Raw genomic sequence first — 23212 nt, forward strand, 5'->3', positions numbered from 1 at the left:
GTTAAAATCTCTGTGTCTCCACCCATCAAGACTGCTGTTAAGGTCATAGTAATTAAGAGTGTGAGTTATTGGTGCCACAACGAAGTGATCAATAGAACACAATAGGGAGGGTCTTCCCTGGCAGTCCAGCGGCTAAGACTCAGTGCTTCAGGACTTCCCTGGTGGCGCAGTGGTTAAGAATCCGCCTGCCAATGCAGGGGACATGGGTTCGATCCCTGGTCGGGGAAGAGCCCATATGCCACAACTAAGCCCGTGAGCCACAACTACTGACCCTGCGCTCTAGAGCCTGCAAGTCACAACTACTGAAGCCTGCGCGCCTAGAGCCCGTGCTCCACAACAAGAGAAGCCACCGCAGTGAGAAGCCTGCTCGCCATGACTAGAGAAAAGCCCATGCGCAGCAATGAAGACCCAATGCAGCCAAAAATAAATAAATAAATGAATTTATTAAAAAAAAAAAAAAAGAAAGAAAGACTCAGCGCTTCCACTGCTAGGAGCGCGGGTTTGATCCCTGGTCGGGGAAACTAAGATCCTGCATGCTGCTTGGGACGGCCAAAAATATATATATATATTTAAAAAAAGAGAACAGAATAGAGAATCCAAGAACAGGTCCACACACAGAAGGAAACTTGATATAGGACAGACAAGTGAGTAGAAGAGGAACTCTTCAGGATGTGGTGCTAGACCAAATAGTTATCCAAATTGGGGGGTGGAGGAAACTTGATGTCTACCTCACATCATTCACAAAAATCAATTCTAGATGGACTAAAGAGTTAACTATGAAAGGCAAGTGTTAAAACTTTAAGAAAATATGGAAGAATACTTTCATGACCATAGGATAGATAAGGATTTCTTAAGACACAAAAATTGCTAATGATATAAGAACAGATTCATAAAGTCAACAACATCAAAGTAAGAATGTCTGCAAATTGAAGGATACCATAAAGAAAACAAGAAAGACAACTGAAAGGAGATATTTGTAGCATGTAAAACTAACAATTAGCATATGGAATTTCTAAAGAACTCCTATATATCTATAGGAAAGGGGAAAACGTCAAAAGACACAATTATGTATTTCGCAGATGAAACATAAAGAGCAGATAAACATATGAAATAATGCTCAGCCTGCTTAGCAATCAGAGACATTCAAATTAGAACCACAGTGAGATTTCATTTTACACCTACTTGATGGGCAAAAATCACAAAGTCTGTGGGTGAAAATGTGGAATGACTGCTGTTGCAAATGGAAATTGGTATAACCACTCTGGAAAATAATTTGATGTTATCTCACAGATAAAAATGCACATAACCTAACCTTCATTTCTACTCCTTGTACAAATATTCTAGAGAAATATTTGCCTGGGGACCTGGGTGTATGTACACAAGGGGCTGGTAAAAAGGTTTCCATAGCAACACGGTTTGTTCATCGCAACAAAAAAATCAGAAGCAGCACAGACATCCATCAGCAGGAAAATCAATAACTTAGTTGTGGAGTAGTGATACAATGGAAAATTATACAGCAGTACAGAGGTACAAAGTATAATTATACACATCAGCAGGAATAAATTCTGGAAACAAAATGTGGGATAAAAAAGGCAAATTACAAAAGACTATACTTGTATGGTAACAACCATTTTTCAAAACTCTAAAACAAACAATATGTTATGTAGAAATGTGTACGTATGCAGCATACTTTTTCTTAAATAAAACACGAAACTCAGGATAGTGGTCACCTTTTTCAGAAGGCCCAGGATAAGCCTGGAAACGGGCCTACAGGTAGGGTTGACAGATAAAATACTGTGTGCTCACTTAAATTTGGATTTCAGATAAACAATGAATATTTTTTTTAGAATAAGTATGTCCCAAGCAATACTGGGGACGTACATTAAAAAAAAATTATTATTTGTTTTTCTGAAATACAAATTTAAGTGAGCATCCTGTTTTCTTAGCTGGCCACACTAGCCACACTCTCTGCAGGTAATTCCAGCAGTGTTGGCACTGTTCTATATCTTAAGTGGGATGTTAGTTTCCTGGGTGTTCATTTTGCTATTATGTTTCTCAGCTTACATTTTATATATATATATATATATATATATATATATATATATAAAATATCTATTTTATACATGTATGTATTTTATTTTAATATATATATATTTTTTTCCTTTACGGTGTAACAGATATTAAATAACTTTTTTATCCCTATGCAAATGTTAGAGATTTAGGACTGGACAATAATTCTCCCATCCACCTTGTCAAGCCACAGAGAAGCAGACAGGCCTTCTCCCAGATGGCAGTGACCCACATGTAGGGAGGCACCAAGCTGTCCCCATGATGATGCCAGGTCCTCTGAAGCTCTCGGCCCTCCTCCTCCTCCAGGGCCACTTCACTCACCTTTCACGCTCAACCAGATGTCCACCTCCCTCACCCCCACGGGGTTCTCAGCCCGGCAGACATAGTAGCCCTCGTCCAGGTCCTGGGAGCAGTTGCGGATGGTGAGGGTGGAGCTCTGGCCACTCTGGGTGATGAGGTGGTGGCTGCTGGGCTGGATGATGACCTCCGGCTGGGTGAGGTTGCTCAGCCACAGGATCTTGGCAGGGGGGTAGGCTCCAGACACTTCGCAGGTGAGCGTCACATTGCCTCCCACGAAACAAGTCTTCATGGGCTCAGAGAGAAGGGAGGGGCTCCCTGACCATCAGAAGAAGGTAAAGAAAGACAAACGTTGAAGGAGATTCAATCGGTGGTCTGAGAATTTTAAGAATATTACTTTTTCCAAACAAAGCAACTCCAGGAACTTCTGTACTGCACCTGGTTTCATATAATAATAAAAGCTAATATCTGCTGAACATTCAATGGGCTAGGCACCATTCTACTTATTAACCCAATTAATAATTCTCACAACAATCTTGTTATCCCCATTTTGCAGATGGGGAAACTGTGGCACAGAGAAAGTTAAGTAACTTGCTCAAAGTCACATGACTAAATAAGTGAGCAGCTAGGATTCAGGGGGAACAAATGTCCTGGTTTGCGTAAGGCTGAGGGGGTTCCCAGGGCCTGGGGGCTTTCAGTGCTAAAACTGGTGAAGTCCCGGGCAAACCAAGATGAGTTGGTCACTCTATGTAAGAATGGAACCCAAGGAGTCACGCTTTTGTGGTCCACATCTCCTTACTTCTTATGCTGTAAGCTTCTATGTATAATAACCATACTGATGAGATAAGATATGGGCACACAGCCTGACAAGGGTGTTCCAGGGGACAGAAGGCAGCTGTATTAGTTTCCTGTTGCTGCTGTAACAAATTGCACAAACTTAGCAGTTAAAACAACACAAATTTATCCTTTCATAGTTCTGGAGGTCAGAAGTCCGAAATAATCTTGCAGAACTAAAATCAAGGTGTTGGCCAGAGCTGGTCTCTTCTGGAGGCTCTAGGTGAGAATCCATTTCCTTGTTTTCTCAGCTTCTAGAAAGGAGCCACCTGCATTCCTTGGCTTGCAGTCCTTTCCTTGAATTACTCCTACCTCTTGCATCTGTCATCACTTCTCACTACTGCATGTGACCCTCCTGCCTCCCTCTTATAAGGACCCTTGGGATCACACTGGGCCCACCCAGATAACCCAGGACACTCTCCCCATCTCAAAATTCTTAATCACAGATGCAAAGTCCCTCTACCATGTAAGGTAACATTATCACAGGTTCTGGGGATTAGGATGTGGACACCTTTTGGGGGCCATTCTTCTGTCTAGCACAGGTCTGTCCTAGAAAACTCAGAATGTGGCGTCCCTGTGGCCTTGGGGTCTGATTTAAGTGGGACACAGGGAGCTATGAGGTCTACTATGGCGATCTACTTGTATCCTTTGCAAGAGAAGCCTTTTCCCCAAATGCACACCCTCTTGGGAAGGGTAGCAAATTCATCTTGGGAGGATTTATGAAATCCATATTTTCAGCAGCTGAGGGATACAGAGCAGCATGTTGGGTTCCTGCCCTGGAGAGTGAAACTACACGCTTCCCCTTGGCCATTGTTCCAAGAGAGAAACTAGGGTTTCACTGCTGGCATCTGCGGAAGGGGCAAGGGGCAAGGGGATGGGGGTGGAACAACCCAGAAGCCTCTCTCTCTAGGTCAGGTTAACAGAAGAGAATATCCCAAACCTGGTTTTGCTCAGAAAACTCACCTGCGGACACTCCTTCTTGGATCAACTGTCAGATTCCCCCCATGTTGCTAAATCACTCCTTCCCCGCTTTATGGTTAACCAGAATTTCCTTTAGGGTCACAAAGCCAGCAGCAGTGACAAGCCTCATCAGTATGGCTGTATTTGGGGGTCCCAAACCAAAGTGTGATAAATGGCCCCCTCCTCCTTTATTAAAAGCAAAACAAACAATTCCCCCAGTGCACCTCCCCTGAACCCCAAACAAACATCATGTACTTTTGCCAGACACAGCACTCACCCCTCAGACAGCTGTGTCACCATCCAGCTAGTGTGGCACCTATAAATTCAACGAGTTTCACTTAAAGGGATACTGCGTCAGGGGTGGGGCAGGTGCTGCTGGGCCCTCACAGATCTGCAAGAGGCGGACCACATGCTGGGGCAGGGCTCCGTAACAGTAACACCGCAGCTTATCGTAGGCTGAGTTGGCGTCTTCAGTTTAGAGGCTACACACAATATAAAGAGAGATCTGGGGAGTTCCCTGGTCGTCCAGTGGTTAGGACTTGGTGCTCTCACTGCCGGGTGGCCCAGGTTCAATCCCTGGTCGGGAAACTAAGATCCCACAAACTGCGTGGCACAGCTGAAGGAAAGAAAGAAAGAGAGAGAGAGGGAAGGAGGGAGGGAGGAAGAGAGAGAGAAAGAAGGAAGGAAGGGGAGGGAGGGAGGAAGAAAGAGAGAGAGAGGGAGGGAGGGAGTGAGGAAAAAAGAGAGAAAGAGAGAGGGAGGGAGGGAGGGAGAGAGAGAGAGAAAGAGAGAAATAAGGAAGGAAGGAAGGGGAAGGAGGGAGGAAGAAAGAGAAAGAAAGGAAGGAAGGAAGGAAAAGAAATGAAAGAAAGAAAAAAAGGTAGATAGATAGATAGATAGATAGATGATAGATAGATCTGGGCAGCAGGATTCCCCAAAAGCATCACTTTTCATCAGCTTGGGGGCTACACTGCCCTGGATCCCTGAGGTGGACGTTAGCATTACACTTCAGGGTCGTACTAGTCCTTTCAAGTGGAATGATCCAGACACCCCTCGCCTGCAAGGGCCTTGCTACTCAAGGTGTGGTCTTCGGACCAGCAGCATCAGCACTTCCTGGACGCAATTAGAAATGCAGATATTGTGTCCACCCAGACCGAGAGAGTCAGAACCTGCATTTTAACCAGACCCCCCAGGTGACTTGTATGCACATCCAGGCTCGAGTGCCCAAGAGGGAGGCGGGGAGAACTGGACGGCGTCAGAGTCTGAGAAGGGCCCAGGCTCTGTGCTTGCTTCCTGTGCTCCTGGAATTGGGAAAACTTCTGGTCAGCTCCCTTCTCCAGACACATTTCTTAACCCTGAGCACATATTTAGATTCAAATTATTGGTCAAGTCTCAGGGGTCACAGGAATAAAGACTTAGGCAAGATCTGCAAATAAAATGGAAGGGTAAGGGCGAAATAACACAACCCCACCAGCTGCCTCTGCTAATTTCACCCTCTCTCAGCATCGGTCCATCATTTATTCACTTCCTGGGACTTACTGTCCATAACACACTTCAGACATCCTCATTATGTACCACTCTGAGTGTGTATACTGCTTTCTATTTGCAGTCTGGGCAAGTCGGCTGCCTCTGTTTCACCATCAGTAAAATGGAGCGTCCTCCCCAAACTCATGTCCACCTAGAACCCCAGAATGTGATCTTATTCGGAAATGGAGTCTTTGCAGATGTAACTAGTTAAGGTAAGGATCTCAAGATGAAATCATCCTGGATTGAGGGTGGGCCCTAACTCCAAGGACTGGTATCTTATAAGAAGAGGAGAGGCCACAGGGAGACATACACACAGAGGGGAAGGTCACATGAAAACAGATGCAGAGACCAAAGTGATGCAGCCACAAGCCAAGGAACACATAGAGCCATGAGGAGCTGGAAGAGGCCAGGAAGGATTCTCCCATGAAGACTCTGATGGGAGCACGGCCCTGCCGACACCTTGATTTCAAACTTCTAGCCTCCAGAACTGAGACAGAATAAACGGCTGTTGTTTTAAGCCACCAAGTTCGTGATACTTTGTTACAGCAGCTCCAGGAAACTAATTCTGAGGGATAATACGAGCTCTCAGCTCACAGGGTGATTGAGGACTGAACGAGATACTGTGTGCAAAACACTTGGCACCTGCACTCTATCTGCACTCAGTAAATGTTAATGTCACCATCGCAGTTGACCCTTGAACAACATGGGGGTTGGGGGACCAACCTGCGAGAAATCTAAAAATCCACATCCTGCTCTCTCTGCCTCAGAAGCAAAGGAATTGATAAATGACTCGCCCAAGGACAGGAAGCTGAAACAGTTTGGATAGAATCAGGACTCAAACCCTAGTTCTTTTGATTCTATATCCTGTGATCTCTAATCAGACACAAACTTTTCCCCACAGTGAGTTAATTTAAAGATCTGTTAAGTGAAAATACAGATACAACATTTATTGAAAAAAATTCACATGTACGTGGAACCGCACAATTCAAACCTGTGGTGTTCAAGGGTCAGTTGTATTTGTGATATTGTCACTTCCTGCTCCACATTGGCCAGACTTCTCTCTCCAAGTAAAGTTTAAGTCCTTTAAAGGCAAAGACTTTGTATTCCTCCACAGTACCTGGAACCATGCTGAGCACCTAAATCCTACCCAAAAAGATTTGCTAGATCATGTGTGAAAGGTCACCAGGAAAGCAGTCAGCACTACCTGGATAAAAGCAAGGGCGCTGGGGTCAGACCAGCCTGGCTGTGTGTTGGCTCCGTCACTTACGAGCCAACTGATCTTGGGTAAATTAGTTCACACATGTTATCATCTGCAACTTTCCAATCATTCTAATTTGCAGGCTACTGTGAGGATTACAAAGAGTAAGTTAATAAGAAAGAGTCAAAGACCATCTGAGCGCAGCAACCTGAAAGAACAGGACTGAGAGGGGACTTCCCTGGGGGTCCAGTGGTTAAGACTCCGTGCTCCCAATGTAGGGGGCCCGGGTTCGATCCCTGGTCAAGCAACTATCGATAGATCCTGCACGCTACAACTAAGACCCTGTGCAGCCAAATAAACAAATAAATGAATATTTATTAAAAACAAAAAAACGGGCTTCCCTGGTGGCGCAGTGGTTGAGAGTCCGCCTGCCGATGCAGGGAACACGGGGGTTCGTGCCCCGGTCCGGGAAGCTCCCACATGCCGCGGAGCGGCTGGGCCCGTGAGCCATGGCCGCTGAGCATGCGCGTCCGGAGCCTGTGCTCCGCAACGGGAGACACCACAACAATGAGAGGCCCGCGTACCGCAAAAAAAAAAAAAAAAAAAAAGAACAGGACTGACAGAGGTGAACATTTCAAAATCAGAAACTGCTCATCACTAGCAGAAATGTGGTTTAGGAGCCAAATATGCCAGAAAAATATCTATAACGTGCATGACAGTTATATGAAATTAACTGACTCTTATGGAATAATAAGAAAAGATGAACAAGCCAATAGAAAAATGGACAAAATATGAACAGATAATTCACAAACAATATATAGGAAGTCAGTACGCATATGAAAACTATCAACTCCACCAGTGATCAAAGAAAACCAAATGAAAACAATATGCCATATCCCAACTAGCAAACAGGAAAAAACTAAAAATTTAATAACACTCAATGTCGGTGGAGATACTGGGAAATGAGAGAGAGTGACTGCTAGGGTTTCTTTTGGGGGTGATGGAAATATTCTGGATTAGAATGGTGATGGTAGTATAACATTGTGAACATACTAAAAAAAAAACAACAATGAATTATAAACTCTAAAATAGTGAATTTTAGGGAATTCCCTGGCAGTCCAGTGGTTAGGACTCTGAGTTTTCACTGCCGAGGGCGCAGGTTCGATCCCTGGTCGGGGAACTAAGATCCCACAAGCTGCACGGTGCGACCAAAAACTAAAAATAAAAAAAATAGTGACGTTTATATTATGTGACTTAAATCTCATTTTTAAAAAATGGTCCCCAAACCAATTGGGTCGGATTTGGCCCATGAGGCATAGTTTACCAAGCCCTGTCCTAGGGCAGAAAGCGAGTCTTGGTCCCTTCTGTTGCCCAAGGCCAGGTATGGTACCTGACACAGAGGGGACACCCGGGAGCAGTGTGCTGAATGAGTTAGTGCGAAGGGTGAACCATCTGAATGCCACTTGCCTGGGAAAACAAGCACCTGCTGACACAGCAGGGCTCACTTCTCAGCATGTCAGCTCTCCACAGCTGCACCTCTGAGGATTATCCTCATAAACTGTGAGGACAACCTCACCAGGGCCAACACAACCCAACACACTCTGGCCCTGGCTTACTCATTGAATTGGTTTCCTGAGGCTGCTGTAACAAAGTACCACAAACGGGGTGGCTTAAAACAACAGATATTTATTCTCACAGTTCGGAAAGTCTGAAGTTCTAAATCAAGATGTCAGCACCTTGCCCTCTATGAATTCCTGGCCCACAGAAATCGTGAGATAATGACTGTTGTTTGAAGCCAGTAAGTTCTGGGGTAATTTGTTCCATAACAGGAGATAACTAGTAAATGAACCTTGTCTGTCTTGTTCACTGCTCCATCTTCGGTACTTAGAAACTGCAAGGGAAAACCAGCTTGGACTACAACCAAGAAGTTTCATTAAGCATCTTTAAAGTTTGAAAGGAATGGATGAAGAGGGCATTTGGGGTTAGCAGATGCAAACTAGTATATATAGAATGGATAAACAACAAGGTCCTACTGTATAGCACAGGGAACTATACTCAATATCCTGTGATAAACCAGAATGAAAAAGAATGTGTGTATACATATATTTGTGTGTGTGTGTGTGTGTGTGTGTGTAACTGAATCACTCTGCTGCAGAAATTAACACAATATTGTAAATCCAATATACTTCAATTAAAAAAAAAAGCAAAAGGAAGGAAGAAATGGAAGGAATTCAGTTCACTCCAACACCCTGGGATTTCTCTCCCAGACCTTCTTTCAAAGGGTTGTCCCAGAAAAGAGGAAGGTGAGTGGACCCCAGAACCCCAGGACAAGGCAAAGCAGACTTACTGATCTGTACCACACAGCTGGCTCCCAACTCCGGCCCCACTATGTGGCTCCCGACACACTTGAACTTCTTGCCATCCAACAGCTGGGGCTGGTTCAGCATCTCAACCCCCAGCTTTGACGTCCCCATAACCACACCTCCTGGCTCTTCTGTCCACAGGAGGTCTGGGTCTGGGTATCCTCCGGCCCAGCGACAGCTGAGCTGCAGCGTGAACAATCCTGGCGACAGCTCTGCCCAGCACTGAGGGGCTGACGGAGGGGGCGCTGCAAAACACCAGAGGACGTGGCCTTAATCACAGACTAAGATGAGCCACTGGGCTGACCCTATGGGTTACAGAACCAGGGTATCAGAGAAACGTCAACCCCAGTTAGTGTACTTTGAGATAGCTCCTAGCACAAATTAGTGCCTGACACAAGTTGGGTTTCCTCGGCTGGGTGTTAAATCTTGGAAGAGATTTGCATTTCTCACTAGCCACGTGTGGCTATTTAAATTTTCATTAATTTAATTACAAATTTATTTCCTCCATCAGACTACTCACATTTCCTAGTCATCACACATGGTAGCTATTAGACCATACAGAAGAGAACATTTCCATCATCACAGAAAGTTCTACTGGGCGCTACTGGTCCCTAGAGGGAGTTGCAGGAAGGAGAGTTATTCATCCCCAAACCTCAACACACACTTTTTTTTTGCTATGTGCAAGTACCACTTAAAAGAATATATAAAAATTTAACAAATTACAAACCTGTTGTAACCTATGTGTTCATAATTATATATAAAATAATATATATTATATATGTATGTAGATAGTATATATATTATGTATGTCATATACCTTTATATATTTTATATCATATAAATAGAAATTTGGATCTTAATTTGTAGATATGTGGCATCTAAAAGAAAAATTATTGGAAATATACCAAAATGATGGTTAGAGTACAAGTGATTATTTTCTTCTTTCTTCTCATCTGTTTCCTACAACAAGCACATATGACTTTATATACGATAAATGTCATTTATGATAGACAGCATCGAGACTTACAAAGGCTCTGAATAACGTATAAAGTAAGTGTGTCATTGCCCTGCCTGCTAATTGTCATTCTCATCTCCCTTTGGTTAGCATGGATTAGGAGTGCACCCTGTGTTTATTTCTACAGTGGTTTTCCTCCACTAAATGTGTGCATAGGTGCATTGGGTTGTTGTTTCTTCACCTGAAAAATAAAGATTCATGAACTATTGGTTCTTAACAGCGCTAGAGGGCCTGTGTTCATGGAGAGCGTGACAGCAGATGAATGGATAAACAAATTGTGGTAGAACCATACAATAGATACTCTTAGGCCAAGAAATGAAAGCAAGTACTGACACAAGCTACAACAAGATGAACCTTGAAAACATGATGCTAAGGGAAAGATGCCAGTCCCCAAAGGTCATATAGGGTCTGATTCCATTTATATGACATGTCCAGAAGAGGCAAATGCATAGAGATAGAACATAGACTGGTGGTTGTCAGGGGCTGGGGGAAGAGGGGATGGGAGTGACTGCTTCACGGATATGGGGTTTCCAATTTGGGGTGATGAAAATGTTTTGGAACTAGATAAACGTGATGGTTGCACAACACTGTGGATAGACTCAATGCCACTGAACTGTACATCTTAAAATGGTTAATGTTATGTTATATACTTTCACCTCAATTAAAAAAAAACTTTAGACTTGGCATTAATTCCCCTCTATGACTCACAGGGACTCTCCCGTACTCCTAGTTAGCAGTGAGCTTCCAGAAGAGGCAACACTCTCTTTGACACGCGTACGTGTGTGTCGAGGGAGCTGCAGAAGCATGTTGGAACCTGTGCATCAGGTAAGTCTTTGTATTCAAAGGGGAGGCACAAACACGCAGTTCACAAAGGGTCAAGGTGAAGGAGTGGGGGAGGGGAGCACTTCTTACGCACAGTAGACCAGGAGCTCGGTGGTCACCTTTCGATGTCTCCCGCCAAGCATGTTTGTGGCCAAACAGCTGTAGTTCCCTTGGAGGTTCTGTGACATTAGAAACAGCTTGAAGCAGCTGGCCGTCAGGTTGTTTCCGAAGGGCTCGGTGCTAGAATCCGGGGCCCGGAACCACCACTCAACCATGGGCGGAGGCCAGGAGCTGCTGCTGCAGCAGAAATCCACCTGGGAGCCCTTGGCCGCATACAGCGTGCCGTTGGGGAGCCTGCCAGTGCTGGAGATGTTGACCTCAACCTGATAGGGGCCTCCTGGGAACGACAGAGCGGGTGGGGAAGGCGTAAGAGTTAACTGGAGCCCCTTACCAGCTCTAAGAGACACAGAGATGATCAGGAAGCAGCCAGTGAGGATGACAATATCAACCACTTATTGTGTGACAAACACTGACAAGTGCCCTTAGCCATGCTTTAATTTACTCCTGAGCAATTCCGTGAGATTTACTGAGGGGATCAATCCTTACAGAAGACAGAAAATGCAAATCGCCCCTTTTCAAAAACACAGATGAGTGGAAAGGATATCTGTGCCTTAAAGAGTTAATATAGCAGGACTTCCCTGGTGGTCCAGTGGTTAGAATTCTGCACTCTCACTGCCAAGGGTCTGGGTTCAATCCCTGGTTGGGGAACTAAGATCCCACAAAAGAAAAAAGAAGAGTTAACGTAGCAGGCCTGAGTGCTTTCCTTAGAAAGGCCTGCCTGCAAGGTTGGCCTGGGCTGGCAACTAGGAGCTTGGATTTCAGGGGGGTTCCCACCGTTCCCAGAACTGGTAAGAGTGGGGTTCACCAGGCCTTAACTGTTTGTACAAACAGTGTGGCTTATGCTGAACACCTGCTTTCCTTCTGAGAGTCTGGAATTTTGGTATGTGCTAGGCAGAGGATGCCTATGTGACAAGCCCCAGTGAAAACCTAGGGCGCTGGAGTCTCTATCGAGCGTCCCTGGTAGGTATTCCACACGTGTTGCTACAACTTGTTGCTGGAGGAATTAAGCGTGTCCCACGTGACTGCACTGGGAGAGGACTCTTGGGAGCGTGGTCCTCATTGTCCTGTGAGTTCTCCTAGAGAATCAGTGAAGCTGGGGGTGGTCTTGGGGACCCCTGGCACAATTTCACACTGAAAGACAAGAAACATTGGTTCCAGTCCCAAGTTTTAACTCCACTTACTAGCTGTGTGACTTTGGGCAAAGTATTTAACTTCTCTTAAGCCTCCATTTCCTCATCTGTAAAATGGGGGTGATGCTAGAACCACTTTATGGAGTTGTCATGACAATTAAATGAATTAGTATCATACAGCACTCAGAACAGTGTCAGAAAGGCCGTCCCACGATTGGTACCCAGTGCATCTAAGATCCTCTGTGTTGCCTCCACCAGAGACTTCCTCTTAAGAAGAGTCCAGAAAGGGCAATGCTTGGCCAAAGGGATAAATCTATGACTGAAGAATTTTGGACAAAAATATGCCCAGGGGTTAAATTATTAGGGGGAGGAAAGGCTTTGCCAGATCCCCTCAAAGTACAGAAGCTACTTCCACCTATTCTGGGGCCATTGTATAACGATAGAAATTGTGGGTTTCTGAGGAAAATATTCTTGACAATATGCTTGTCTATCAGGGCTGGCTCCTAAGAGTTGCAATGATTTGCTGGAATCATGTCACCTCCCACAGAGGGTCTGGGGAAAAAATTATACTGTAGTTTAGGAGGTGCTCAAATATCCCATTGCCCGTTGCTGACTAGTTGGGTAGGTATGTAGACCAGCAGGTCCTAGGGAGTGCCCACAGCTGGCGAGCACCCAGCCAAGCACAGGGTACCTCTGTGGTATTGGTAGCCACACCTGGGCCAGCAAAGGCACTGTGTTAGATTGGACCACGTGGGTCTTCCAAATTGTGGTCTGGAGGGCCACAGAGGCCTGTCATGAACAGTGAGACCCCCAGAAACTGGCTGGGATGGGGCTTTTTTTTTTTTTTTGGACTGCGCCACGTGACTTGCGGGATTTTAGTTCCCCAACCAGGTATCAAACCCTCGTCCTTGGCAGTGAAAGCAACGAGTCCTGACCACTGGACCGCCAAGGACTTCCCTGGGAGGGGCTTTTGACCAACACAATGCTGAGCAAAACATGGGTTTGGATAAAGGGAATGGATGAGAACGCTGTAGGCAGAAGGGTTAAAAAAAAAAAAATCAAATGAGAGAACCTGAAGTGCCTTCTGAATTAAGTGTTCAAAGGTTACAGCTTTTTTATAAACCTTTGGGTTGAGTCTGCTTTCTTAATTAAAGCTGACACCATCTTCTTAAATCCCTGGGGTTCTTCCCTTACTCTGACTAAAAAGAAGGCGGTACCCATTTTCATCCCTCCCACCTCTCTCTCCACCCCGCTGATATTCCTAAACAGAAACCACCAGCCCTTTTTGCTTGCAGGGTGATGGAAGCAATCACTCGGAGAGACAGACAGGTAGGAGAGGAAACAAAAATAAAACAGCAAATAAATAAAAATACAGCGTGTTTACAAAGGTTCAGCATCTTATGGAGGCCTTGGTCATGTCAGTTTCTTGGATGGATGCCTTAGCCTAGTGGTTATGAACTTGGACTCTGCATTCAGACAGACCTGGGTGTAAATTCTACTGCCACTTCTAGACAGACAACCTTGAGCAAGTGTCCATCCCTCCTATTCTCACCCTCCTGTCCTTCCTATGAAATGAAAAGAACAGGAGTAACTTCTATCACCAGGTTATTGAAGGATCCAATGAGAGAATATAAGCAGAACACTTAGCCTGGTGTTTGACATGTGGTCAATGTTCTATGAATGTTATCTGACATTATTAACAGTAGTATACTTGTAGATTGATTCTAGAACATGCATCGGCAAACGGCCCACTGTCTGTTTTTGTACAGCCTACAAGCTAAGACGGTATGTACAGATGAACATCCACAATCGATTTGATGAGAGAGAACACTAACTTTGAACCCCAACTAAGTGAAATGTTATCCCTCCCCCGCCCAAAGAATCCCATTCTTCTCATTAGTAGGCCTGCACTACCAAAAATTGTACTAGGTTATGGGAATTCCCTGGCAGTCCACTGGTTAGGACTCGGCGCTTTCACTGCAATGGCCTGGGTTCAAACCCTAGTTGGGGAACTAAGATCCTGCATGGCTCATGGTGCGTCCAAAAAAAAAAAAAAATGTACTCAGTTATTATTATATTTTGAATTTTGTCAACAAAAAAAATGTGGAAATTTGTTTTCTCTCTTGTTATATAAGTACTTATATGATATCCTCGTTTTTACCTGTTGACTCAGAAAGACTAGAATATTTACCGTCTGGCCGCTACAGAAAAAGTTTGATTCCTGTTCTACAACAATCCACTACTGCTGCTGCCTTCCTGTTCTCTGTAGTCATTCTTGACATCAGAACTCACTTCTTTCCTTCCCCACCATAACTATAGGTTAGCCAGTCAAGTGTCTCAAAGAGTTAATTTACATCTCAGGGACCCACAAAATAGGAGATTCCCATCTTTGTATCTTGGGTTCTTTGACAAGACGGAAAGTTATTTTCCTACATTTATTCTTCACACCAGCATTTTTATTTGAAAATGACCTAAGAATGTACTGACTAGCCTCTGCTAACCAGTGGGTGTACCTGTTGTTCCACAGTGGGACAAGATCCTTGGGGAAACTTACAGAGTGTTTTGATATCACTTAGAGATGGAACATAAGGAATTCCCTGGTGGTCCAGTGGTTAGGACTCTGCGCTTTCACTGCCGAGGGCGCAGGTTCATTCCCTGGTCAGGGAACTAAGATCCTGCAAGCCGTGTGGCGCAGCCAAATTAAAAAAAAAAAAAAAAAAAAAAGAAGGAGATGGAACATAGAGGTGAATATAACAACCCCATTGCCTCCCCACCTCCCTAGTGACCACTGATTCTGTCCAGAAGACCAAAACCCAGAGGTCCTCAGCCTCTTACAAGCATACATCTCTGCTTCAGATGAGCTTGGCAAGACTCAGGTTAATCAATCTTTGGGCAAAGTTCATCCCATCTTCTGACGGGGCCAGCAATCTTTCTTCAGTATGCCCAACATCCCCTTTCCCTAGGACCTTATGTTGTGATAGGGCACAGTGACACCATCACCATCACAGAACGAGTACAAATCAGATGGGCCCAGTTAGTCGGGGAACATGGGGCTTTCCTGAGACTCCCTTTCCTGGAAGTTGGGACTGGCAGCCACATTACTAGCTAAACAGGAGCACTCCCATCCTCCAAACCCCAAATCCAAAGGGGCTCTTGGAGGTTGATACAAACCAGCTTCCTCATTGCCCATGAGCCAACCAACTCAAATGCTCCCTCAACACTTGCTGGGCCTGAGAAAAATAGACACAGGGAGAGTCTGGCATTGTGTGCCACTCAGCTCCCCAGTGGCTAAGGGATCATCTCTTGAAAGAAGCACAAATTCTACCGGAATATGTTAAGGGCTGTGCTACCCACTCCACCCACTCCAGGCTTTCTGCAGGTAAACACACAGTGGTTCTAACCTCGTATCCACCTGACTTGGAGGCAGAAGCGGATGGGTAGGTAAGTCAGTGAAATAAACAGCTGTGGCAATCCTGAACTGCTCTGGACTAAGGGATTTCTGTACCCTCAGAAGCAGCAGTCCCAATCTCAATGGCAAGACTCTTCAACTGCATCATTAACTTAACAAGGAACAGTGCAGAGTTCTTACTCCTGAGATGAATAACAAAGTCACATTGCAGTGCCCATTCCAGACAGGTTGTATCACCCCAGGCCTATAGAAAACCTCACTCCCTAGAAGGCAGAGGTACCAAATGCCCACTGATGGATAAGCAGAGATCCAGGTGGTAAGGAGGGAGAAAGCTCCCAGCCCTCATACAGCCAGCTTCATGTTTCTGCAGCATCTCTGTCCATTCACACATTCAAGGTCACTTACAGTTCTTTGTATATCTTGGATATTAACCCCTTATCAGATATATCATATGCAGCTATCTTCTCCCATTCAGTAATTGGCCTTTTTGTTTTGTTGACAGTTTCTTTCACTGTGCAAAAAGCTTTTTAGTTTGATGTAGTCTCATTTGTTTATTTTTGCTCTTGTTTCCCTTGCCTAAGAAGACATATCCAAAAAAAAAAAGTACTAAGGCCGATATCAAAGAACATATTGCCTATGTTTTCTTCTAGAAGTTTTATGGTTTCAGGTCTCACATTTAAGTCTTTAATGCATACACCTCCATATCAAAATAATAAAAAAGATTAAACAATGGGCAGAGAAACTGAATAGACATTTTTCCAAAGAAGACATACAGATGGCCAACAGACACATGAAAAGATGTTCACCATCACTGATCATCAGGGAAATGCAAAACAAAACCACAGTGAGATACCACCTCACACCTGTCAGAATGGCTATTACTAAGAAGACAACGAATGACAAAGTGTTGGAGAGGGTGTGGAGAAAAGGGAACCCTTGTGCACTGTTGGTGTTGGAACGTAAACTGGTGCAGCCACTATGGAAAACAGTATGGTGATTCCTCAAAAAATTAAAAACAGAACTATCACACAATCCAGCAATTCCACTCCTGGGTATTTATCCAAAGAAAATGAAAACACTAATTAGAAAAGATATGAGACTTCCCTGGTGGTCCAGTGGTTAAGACCCCATGCTTCCACTGCAGGGGTCATGGGTTCCATCCCTGGTCAGGGAACTAAGATCCCACATGCCATGTGGCATGGCCAAAAAAGAAAAAAGAAAAGATATGTGCACCCTTATGCTCACTGCAGCATTATTTACAATAGCCAAGATATGGAAGCAACTTAAGTGTCCATCAACGGATGAATGCATAAAGAAGATGTGGTACATATATACAATGGAATACTATTCAGCCATAAAAGAATGAAATCTTGCCATTTGTGACAATATGGAGGACCTAGAGGATATTATGCTAAGTGAAATAAGTCAGATGGAGAAAGTCGTAAGTGTATGATTTCACTTATATGTGGGATCTAAAAAATAAAACAAATGAAAAAACATAAAACAGAAACAGAGTCATAGATACAGAGAACAAACAGCTGGTTGCCAGAGGGGAGGAAGGTGAGGGAAATTAAGAGGTACAAACTTTCAGTTACAAAATAAATGAGTCATGGGTATGAAACGTCCAGTGCAGGGAATATAGTCAATAATTATGTAATATCTCTGTATGGAGCCAGGTCATAACTAGAGTTATTGTGGTGATCATTTTGAAATGTACAGAAATATCAAATCACTGTGTTGTGTAACAGGAAATAACAATGCTATAGGTCACTTATACTTCAGAAACAAACAAACAAAAAGACTCATAAAAAGAGATCCGATTTGTGGTTATCAGAGGTGAAGAGTAGGAGGGGAACTTGGATGAAGGTAGAAACTTCCAGTTATAAGATAAATAAGTACTAGGGATGTAATGTACAACATGATAAATATAATTAACACTGCTGTATGTCATATATAAAAGTTAAGAGAGTAAATCTTAAGAGTTCTCATCACAGGAAATAATGGTTTGCTGTTTAATTTTGTATCTATATGAGGCAATGGATGTTCACTAAACCTATTGCGGTCAACATTTCATGATGTATGTAAGTCAAGTCATTATGCTGGACACCTTAAACTTATACAGTGCTGCATGTCAATCGTACCTCAATAAAGCTGGAAGAAAAAAAATTTTTTTAACAAAACAAGAAAACAAAGTCACGTACAGATAACAACTTGCCACATCTCAGATTTTTTTCCCCTAGCTTCCAAGGCCATGTTAGAATATTTCCAAATTTTTCTCCTTAAGAGACTAAGTTATCAACCATGTCAGTAGAAAGACGGGAAAAGCAAGAGGCACGAAGGTCTTCTTCGAAAAGCCCAGATGTACTCACGGATGGGAACTTGAGATGCATTTTTCCCACAAGAATCCCGTCACCTCCTTAACCAGTTGATGGAGGTAACATGGACCAAGTGCATATACACTGTGTGCCCAACTCTATGCTGAAGTCTGTGCGTGTTTATCTCATGAATGTGTGCAGGGAATCTGTGCCTAGCTTCCACCATTACCCCTGAATCCACAGATGATAAAACTAAGGTTGGAGGAGTTCAAGCGACTTCCCCAAGGTCACAAAGACAACAGCCAGCAGGACCTGCGTTTGAACCCGGGCAGCTGGGCCTCAGAGTGTATGCCCTCAGCCACTCAGCAACATCACCACCCTCCCGGAAGTAGTGGTTGGGTCAAGCCTAATCCATTTTCCTAAACCTTCCATGCAGAAATGAGGGCTGAATTCCAATCTGAGATGCCAAGGCCTCCCCTTCTGCCACTGTCTGAGGAGCAAGAAGGGGCTCCCTGGTGCCCAGAAGGGTCTGGTGTTGGCCCGGGGTCTCTCGTGGAATGGGGACGAGGCCTGACGTTCCAGAGGGCCCTGGTGTCTGTGAAACCGGAGGACACCTGTGCTATGGACCGAACGTTTGTATCCCCCAAAATTCACATGCTGAAGCCTGTCCCCAGTGTGATGGCATCTGGAGGTGGGGCCTTCGGGAGGGGATTAGGTCATGAGAGCAGAGCCCTCATGAATGGGATGAGTGCCCTTATAAGGAGAGACCCCACAGAGCTTGCTTCCTCCCTCTCTGTTCTCCACCAAGGAGAGAAGACACACATCTGCCAACCAGAAAGCAGGCCCTCACCAGACGCTGCATCTGCCGGCACCTTGATCTTGGACTTCCCTGCCTCCAGAACTGTGAGGAATAAATGTTTGTTGTTAAACCACCCAGACCATGCTACTTTTGTTATAGCAGCCCAAACTGACTAAGACAGCCTGTGTCCTGTTTTCACGAACAAGCCCTACACCAGTCAGGGACCCCCTATGTTTCCAAATGAAGAAGTCTCCTTAACACAAATCATACCACAGTAACTCAGGGAGCTCAAAACACCATTTGAGTTTAGTGATTTTTTTTTATGTAAATTCACTTTCATCATAAGAAGACCTTGCATTTATCTCCCTACAGGGCAATAATGAAACTAATCCAACCTCCAATAAACTTAGCCAATGATTAATAAGTCAGTGTCAGATAAAATCATCATAAACCACAGAGAGTGATAATAAAAAAAAAAAGCCCCAAAAGTTGTAATGCCACCTTACTCCTCTGAGGTCAAAAGCAAAGACACTTATTGACAAGACTGACATGAAGGAATTATTATTATTTTTGGCCGCACCGTGCAGCACGCAGGATCTTAGTTCCCTGACCAAGGATCGAACCCGTGCCCCATGCGTTGGAAGCACAGTCTTAACCACTGGACCTCCAGGGAAGTCCCGAAGGAATTTTTTGTGTGTGTGTGTGTGGGGAAAGGGGGTTCATTATTGGAAAAAACCTCTGCCACCACTGACGCTCAGAACTGGATGCCAGAAATTCCATCGCTGCCCCCTCCAAGGAGTGGGGGAGAGGGGTATGAAGGTGAGGATGCAGTGAGGAAAGAGGCAGGGTCCTGCTGAGGAAGGTAGGTTTGAGAAGGAAGTAGAGGAGGAGGCTCAAATCTTTCAGAAGCAGCAGCAGCCCAGCCCTGGGGCCTCCTAAGACTGCCGTCTCAGGGGAGCACAGTTGCCCGGCTCTCCTGAGCCCTGTTGCGGCCACCACAGGTGCTGATGCAGTCCTCCTTATCCAGGAAGTTGTTCTGCTTCCTTCTACCCCTGCCGTAAGCAAAGGTCTCGCAGAGCCTGGACTTCGCATTGTAGAAGTACCCGATGAACAGGGCCCTGCAGGGACCCACGTAGGGAGGCTCCAGGCAGAAGGCAGGGTGCAGGGCCTGGGCCTGGTTGCTGTTTTCACCCCCTGGGGTGCTGGCCACCAGGGTGCCCAGGAAGACTAGAAGGGCTGCAGAGAGGCAGAGCTGGCTCATTTTCGTGGCCTTGCAGGAGGGCTTCTCCCGAAGGAATTATTAATTACCGTTTGACAGCTGGAGTGAGGGAGGCCTGTTGGCACCCGCCCATGGGCTCACAGTGAGAACCAATCAGAACTGGGCCAAATTGGGTGACATTTTTTTGATACACCCACATTCATTCCTGGCCATTCAGCAATTCATCCATGGCGTCTCCAGACCCAAAAACACTGCATTCGCAAATTCCATAAGCCTTAAGAGCTGATGGAAAACGTACAAACCATCCAAAAATCTAGACGTGTCCTTGAAGCCTCTCTTTCCTTCATCCTCCACTTCTAATCCACCAGCAAATCTTGCAGGTGTACCTCCAAAATATTTTCTGAACCTGTACATTTTCACCAAGGTCAGTGCTGCTACCCTGACTGTGGCCACTAATATCTTACACTGCCGATTGGCTTCCTTGTGTGGTTTTTTGTTTGTTTCTTTGTTTTTAGTTTCTTTAAGTTCTTTCAAAAGAACTTAATGGAGTATAGTTGCTTTTGGTTTCCTTGTTTCTTATTTTACCAGTCTTTCTTGAGACCGCACACATCCATTCTCCACGTGTAATTCAAATGATACCACATCCCTGCTTGCTTACAGCTCCAGGAGTTCCTCCTGCACCCAGAATAAAATCCCAATTTTTGACCAGGTGTATTAGTGTCCTGGGGCTGCCTTAACAAAGTAAGTCAAACCAGATGGCTTAAAACAACAGAAATTGATTCTACCACTGTTCTGGAGGCCAGAAGTATGAAATCAGGTGCTAGGAGGGCTGTACTCCTCCGAAGGCTCTAGGAGAGAACCCTTCCTTGTCTCTTCCCTGGCTGCTGGTTATGGCCGTCCATCTTTGGCATTCCTTTGCTTGCAGCTACATTACTCCAATCTCTGCTTCTGCCACAGTACGACATTCTCCCTGTGTCTCTGTCTTTGCATGCATTTTCCTCTTCTTATAAGGATACCAGTCAATTTTAATTAGTGCCCACCCTAATGACCTCATCTTAAGTTGATTATATCTGCAAAGACCCTATTTCCAAATAAGGTCACGTTCACAGGTATCGAGGGTTAGGATTTCAACCTATCTGTCTGGGGGACACAATTCAACCCATAACACCAGTCCTACCCGGCCCCACATGGTCTGGCCCTGCCTTCCATGTCTCACACGTCCTGCCCTCTCACACCCAGGGTTCCCACCACACCAGCCTTCCCCTCATCCACACACGCACCATGTTCAACCCATCTTGCGCTAGTTCAATTTCTGCCTGGATCCCTCTCTCTTATCTTCATGTGACTGGCTCCTACGTATCATTCAGCTTCAATGTCACTCTTTCCAAAAGCTCCTCTCTGACCCACCAATGTAAAGTGTTTCAGAGGATCTGATCGCATCACCCCATCTCAATTCTCTGCACAGCACCTGTCACTGTGAAACTGCCTGATGCATTTGTTTACCTGCTTATTGTCTGTCTTCTCCTACTAGGATGTCAGCTCCACACGGGTAGAGACCTTCTCTGACCTGTCCATTCTTGTGGCCCAGTGCCTAGAATAGTGCCTGGCATTGGGCTCTCAATAAATACATATTGACTAAAGGAATGAGTAAATAATTTATAGATGAGAAAATCAGGGAGCAATAGTGATCACATGGGTATTTCTACACAATGACACACCCTGGGTATAGAATGTGGATATCCCTCTAAACCAGTGACCAACAAATTTTTCTGTAGGGGCCAGAGAGTAAATATTTTAGGCCCTGCAGGACATACAATCAGTGTCACAGCTACTCAGCTCTGAGGTTGTAGCACTAAAGGCAGTCAGAGATAACATGGGAATGAATGAGTGTTGCTGTGTTCAAATAAGACCTTATTTATGGACACCGAAATGTGAATTTCATATAATTTTCACATGTCACAAATATCATTCTTCTTTTGATTTTTTTCAACCATTAAAAATGTAAAAAAGAATTTGTCACTTGCAGGCCATACAAAAATAGCAACAGGCTAGAAATGGTCCACAGGTTATGATTTGCCAACCCTTGCTCTAAATTCATGCATATATATTGACAGACATGATAGACTGATTTAGGAAAGACAGTAGTAACAGTAGCTCATACCAAGCCCTGCATTTAGCGCTACAGCATAAGAGCATATACCTGATAAGGTATGCAATGCATTGTCCCCAATTAACAAATAAGAAAAACCAAAGCTACTGAAAAACAGTTATTAAGCTACTTACTTACTCAAGGTGACCTAGCCTTAGGATTGGAACTCAGTCAGTCTGACTTGATTATGTTATACTCTGACTTTGTTGCATAATAAAATGAGATTGATAGCGAGGATGATATTAACAAGCTAACTAATATGCCAGGAGCCATTTACAGCACTGTATATAGATAAACTGGGATCTATTCCTCACAGCAATTCTATGAGGCAAGAATCCCTTTTATCTCCACTATACTGATGAGGAAATAACAGGTATGAGAGGTCATTTAGCTTGCAGGTAGCAGAGCCCAGAATGAAACCCAGGCCATTGACTCCAAAGGCCTCCTCGGGTCCCAGGCTCTGAGTGCCATGCCAGCCAGTCTCAGTCCCCACCCACCACTTACTGGCCACCTGCAGCCACACCTGGAACCACCGAGTCTCGTTCAGGACCTCCCAGCAGGTGTAGTTCCCTTCATCCTGCAGGCTCAGCGCCTCCATGTGCAGGGAGCTGGCATTCACCAGAGAGAAGCGTGGCTGGGCTGGCGGGAGGCTGGAATTGGAGGACAGGAGGAAGACAGGCTCCGAGTCATTGCGGTACCAGGTTATGAGGCCCCTCGGTCCCAAGATGTTGCCACAGCGCAGCGTGATATTCTCGTGAACTTCTCCAATGACGACAGCCTCCAGTCCTGAGTGAGGAAAGGTCAGGCTGTTACCACCTTTTTTTTTTTTTTTTGCGGTACGCGGGCCTCTCACTGTTGTGGCCTCTGCCGTTGCGGAGCACAGGCTCCGGACGCGCAGGCTCAGCGGCCATGGCTCACGGGCCCAGCCGCTCCGCGGCATGTAGGATCTTCCTGGACCAGGGCACGAACCCGTGTCCCCTGCAAC

General features: G+C 44.9%; 1 protein-coding gene across 2 annotated transcripts in view; it reads right to left on the reverse strand.

The window, feature by feature from the left end:
- VSIG10 (V-set and immunoglobulin domain containing 10) overlaps nucleotides 1-23212 on the reverse strand; it is a 36828-nt gene that overhangs the window by 6423 nt on the left and 7193 nt on the right. Inside the window, exons 2-5 of one of the 2 annotated variants that reach the window (XM_060121008.1) lie at nucleotides 22732-23013; nucleotides 11181-11483; nucleotides 9234-9494; nucleotides 2392-2685 (exon numbers count right to left, since the gene is read on the reverse strand). In XM_060121008.1, coding sequence (XP_059976991.1) covers nucleotides 2392-2685; nucleotides 9234-9494; nucleotides 11181-11483; nucleotides 22732-23013 — 1140 coding nt within the window. The remainder of the gene's footprint in view (nucleotides 1-2391; nucleotides 2686-9233; nucleotides 9495-11180; nucleotides 11484-22731; nucleotides 23014-23212) is intronic. The other variant, XM_060121009.1, reaches the window with a different exon arrangement.

This window comes from Lagenorhynchus albirostris, chromosome 14 (assembly GCF_949774975.1).
Source record: "Lagenorhynchus albirostris chromosome 14, mLagAlb1.1, whole genome shotgun sequence".
Taxonomy (NCBI): domain Eukaryota; kingdom Metazoa; phylum Chordata; class Mammalia; order Artiodactyla; family Delphinidae; genus Lagenorhynchus; species Lagenorhynchus albirostris.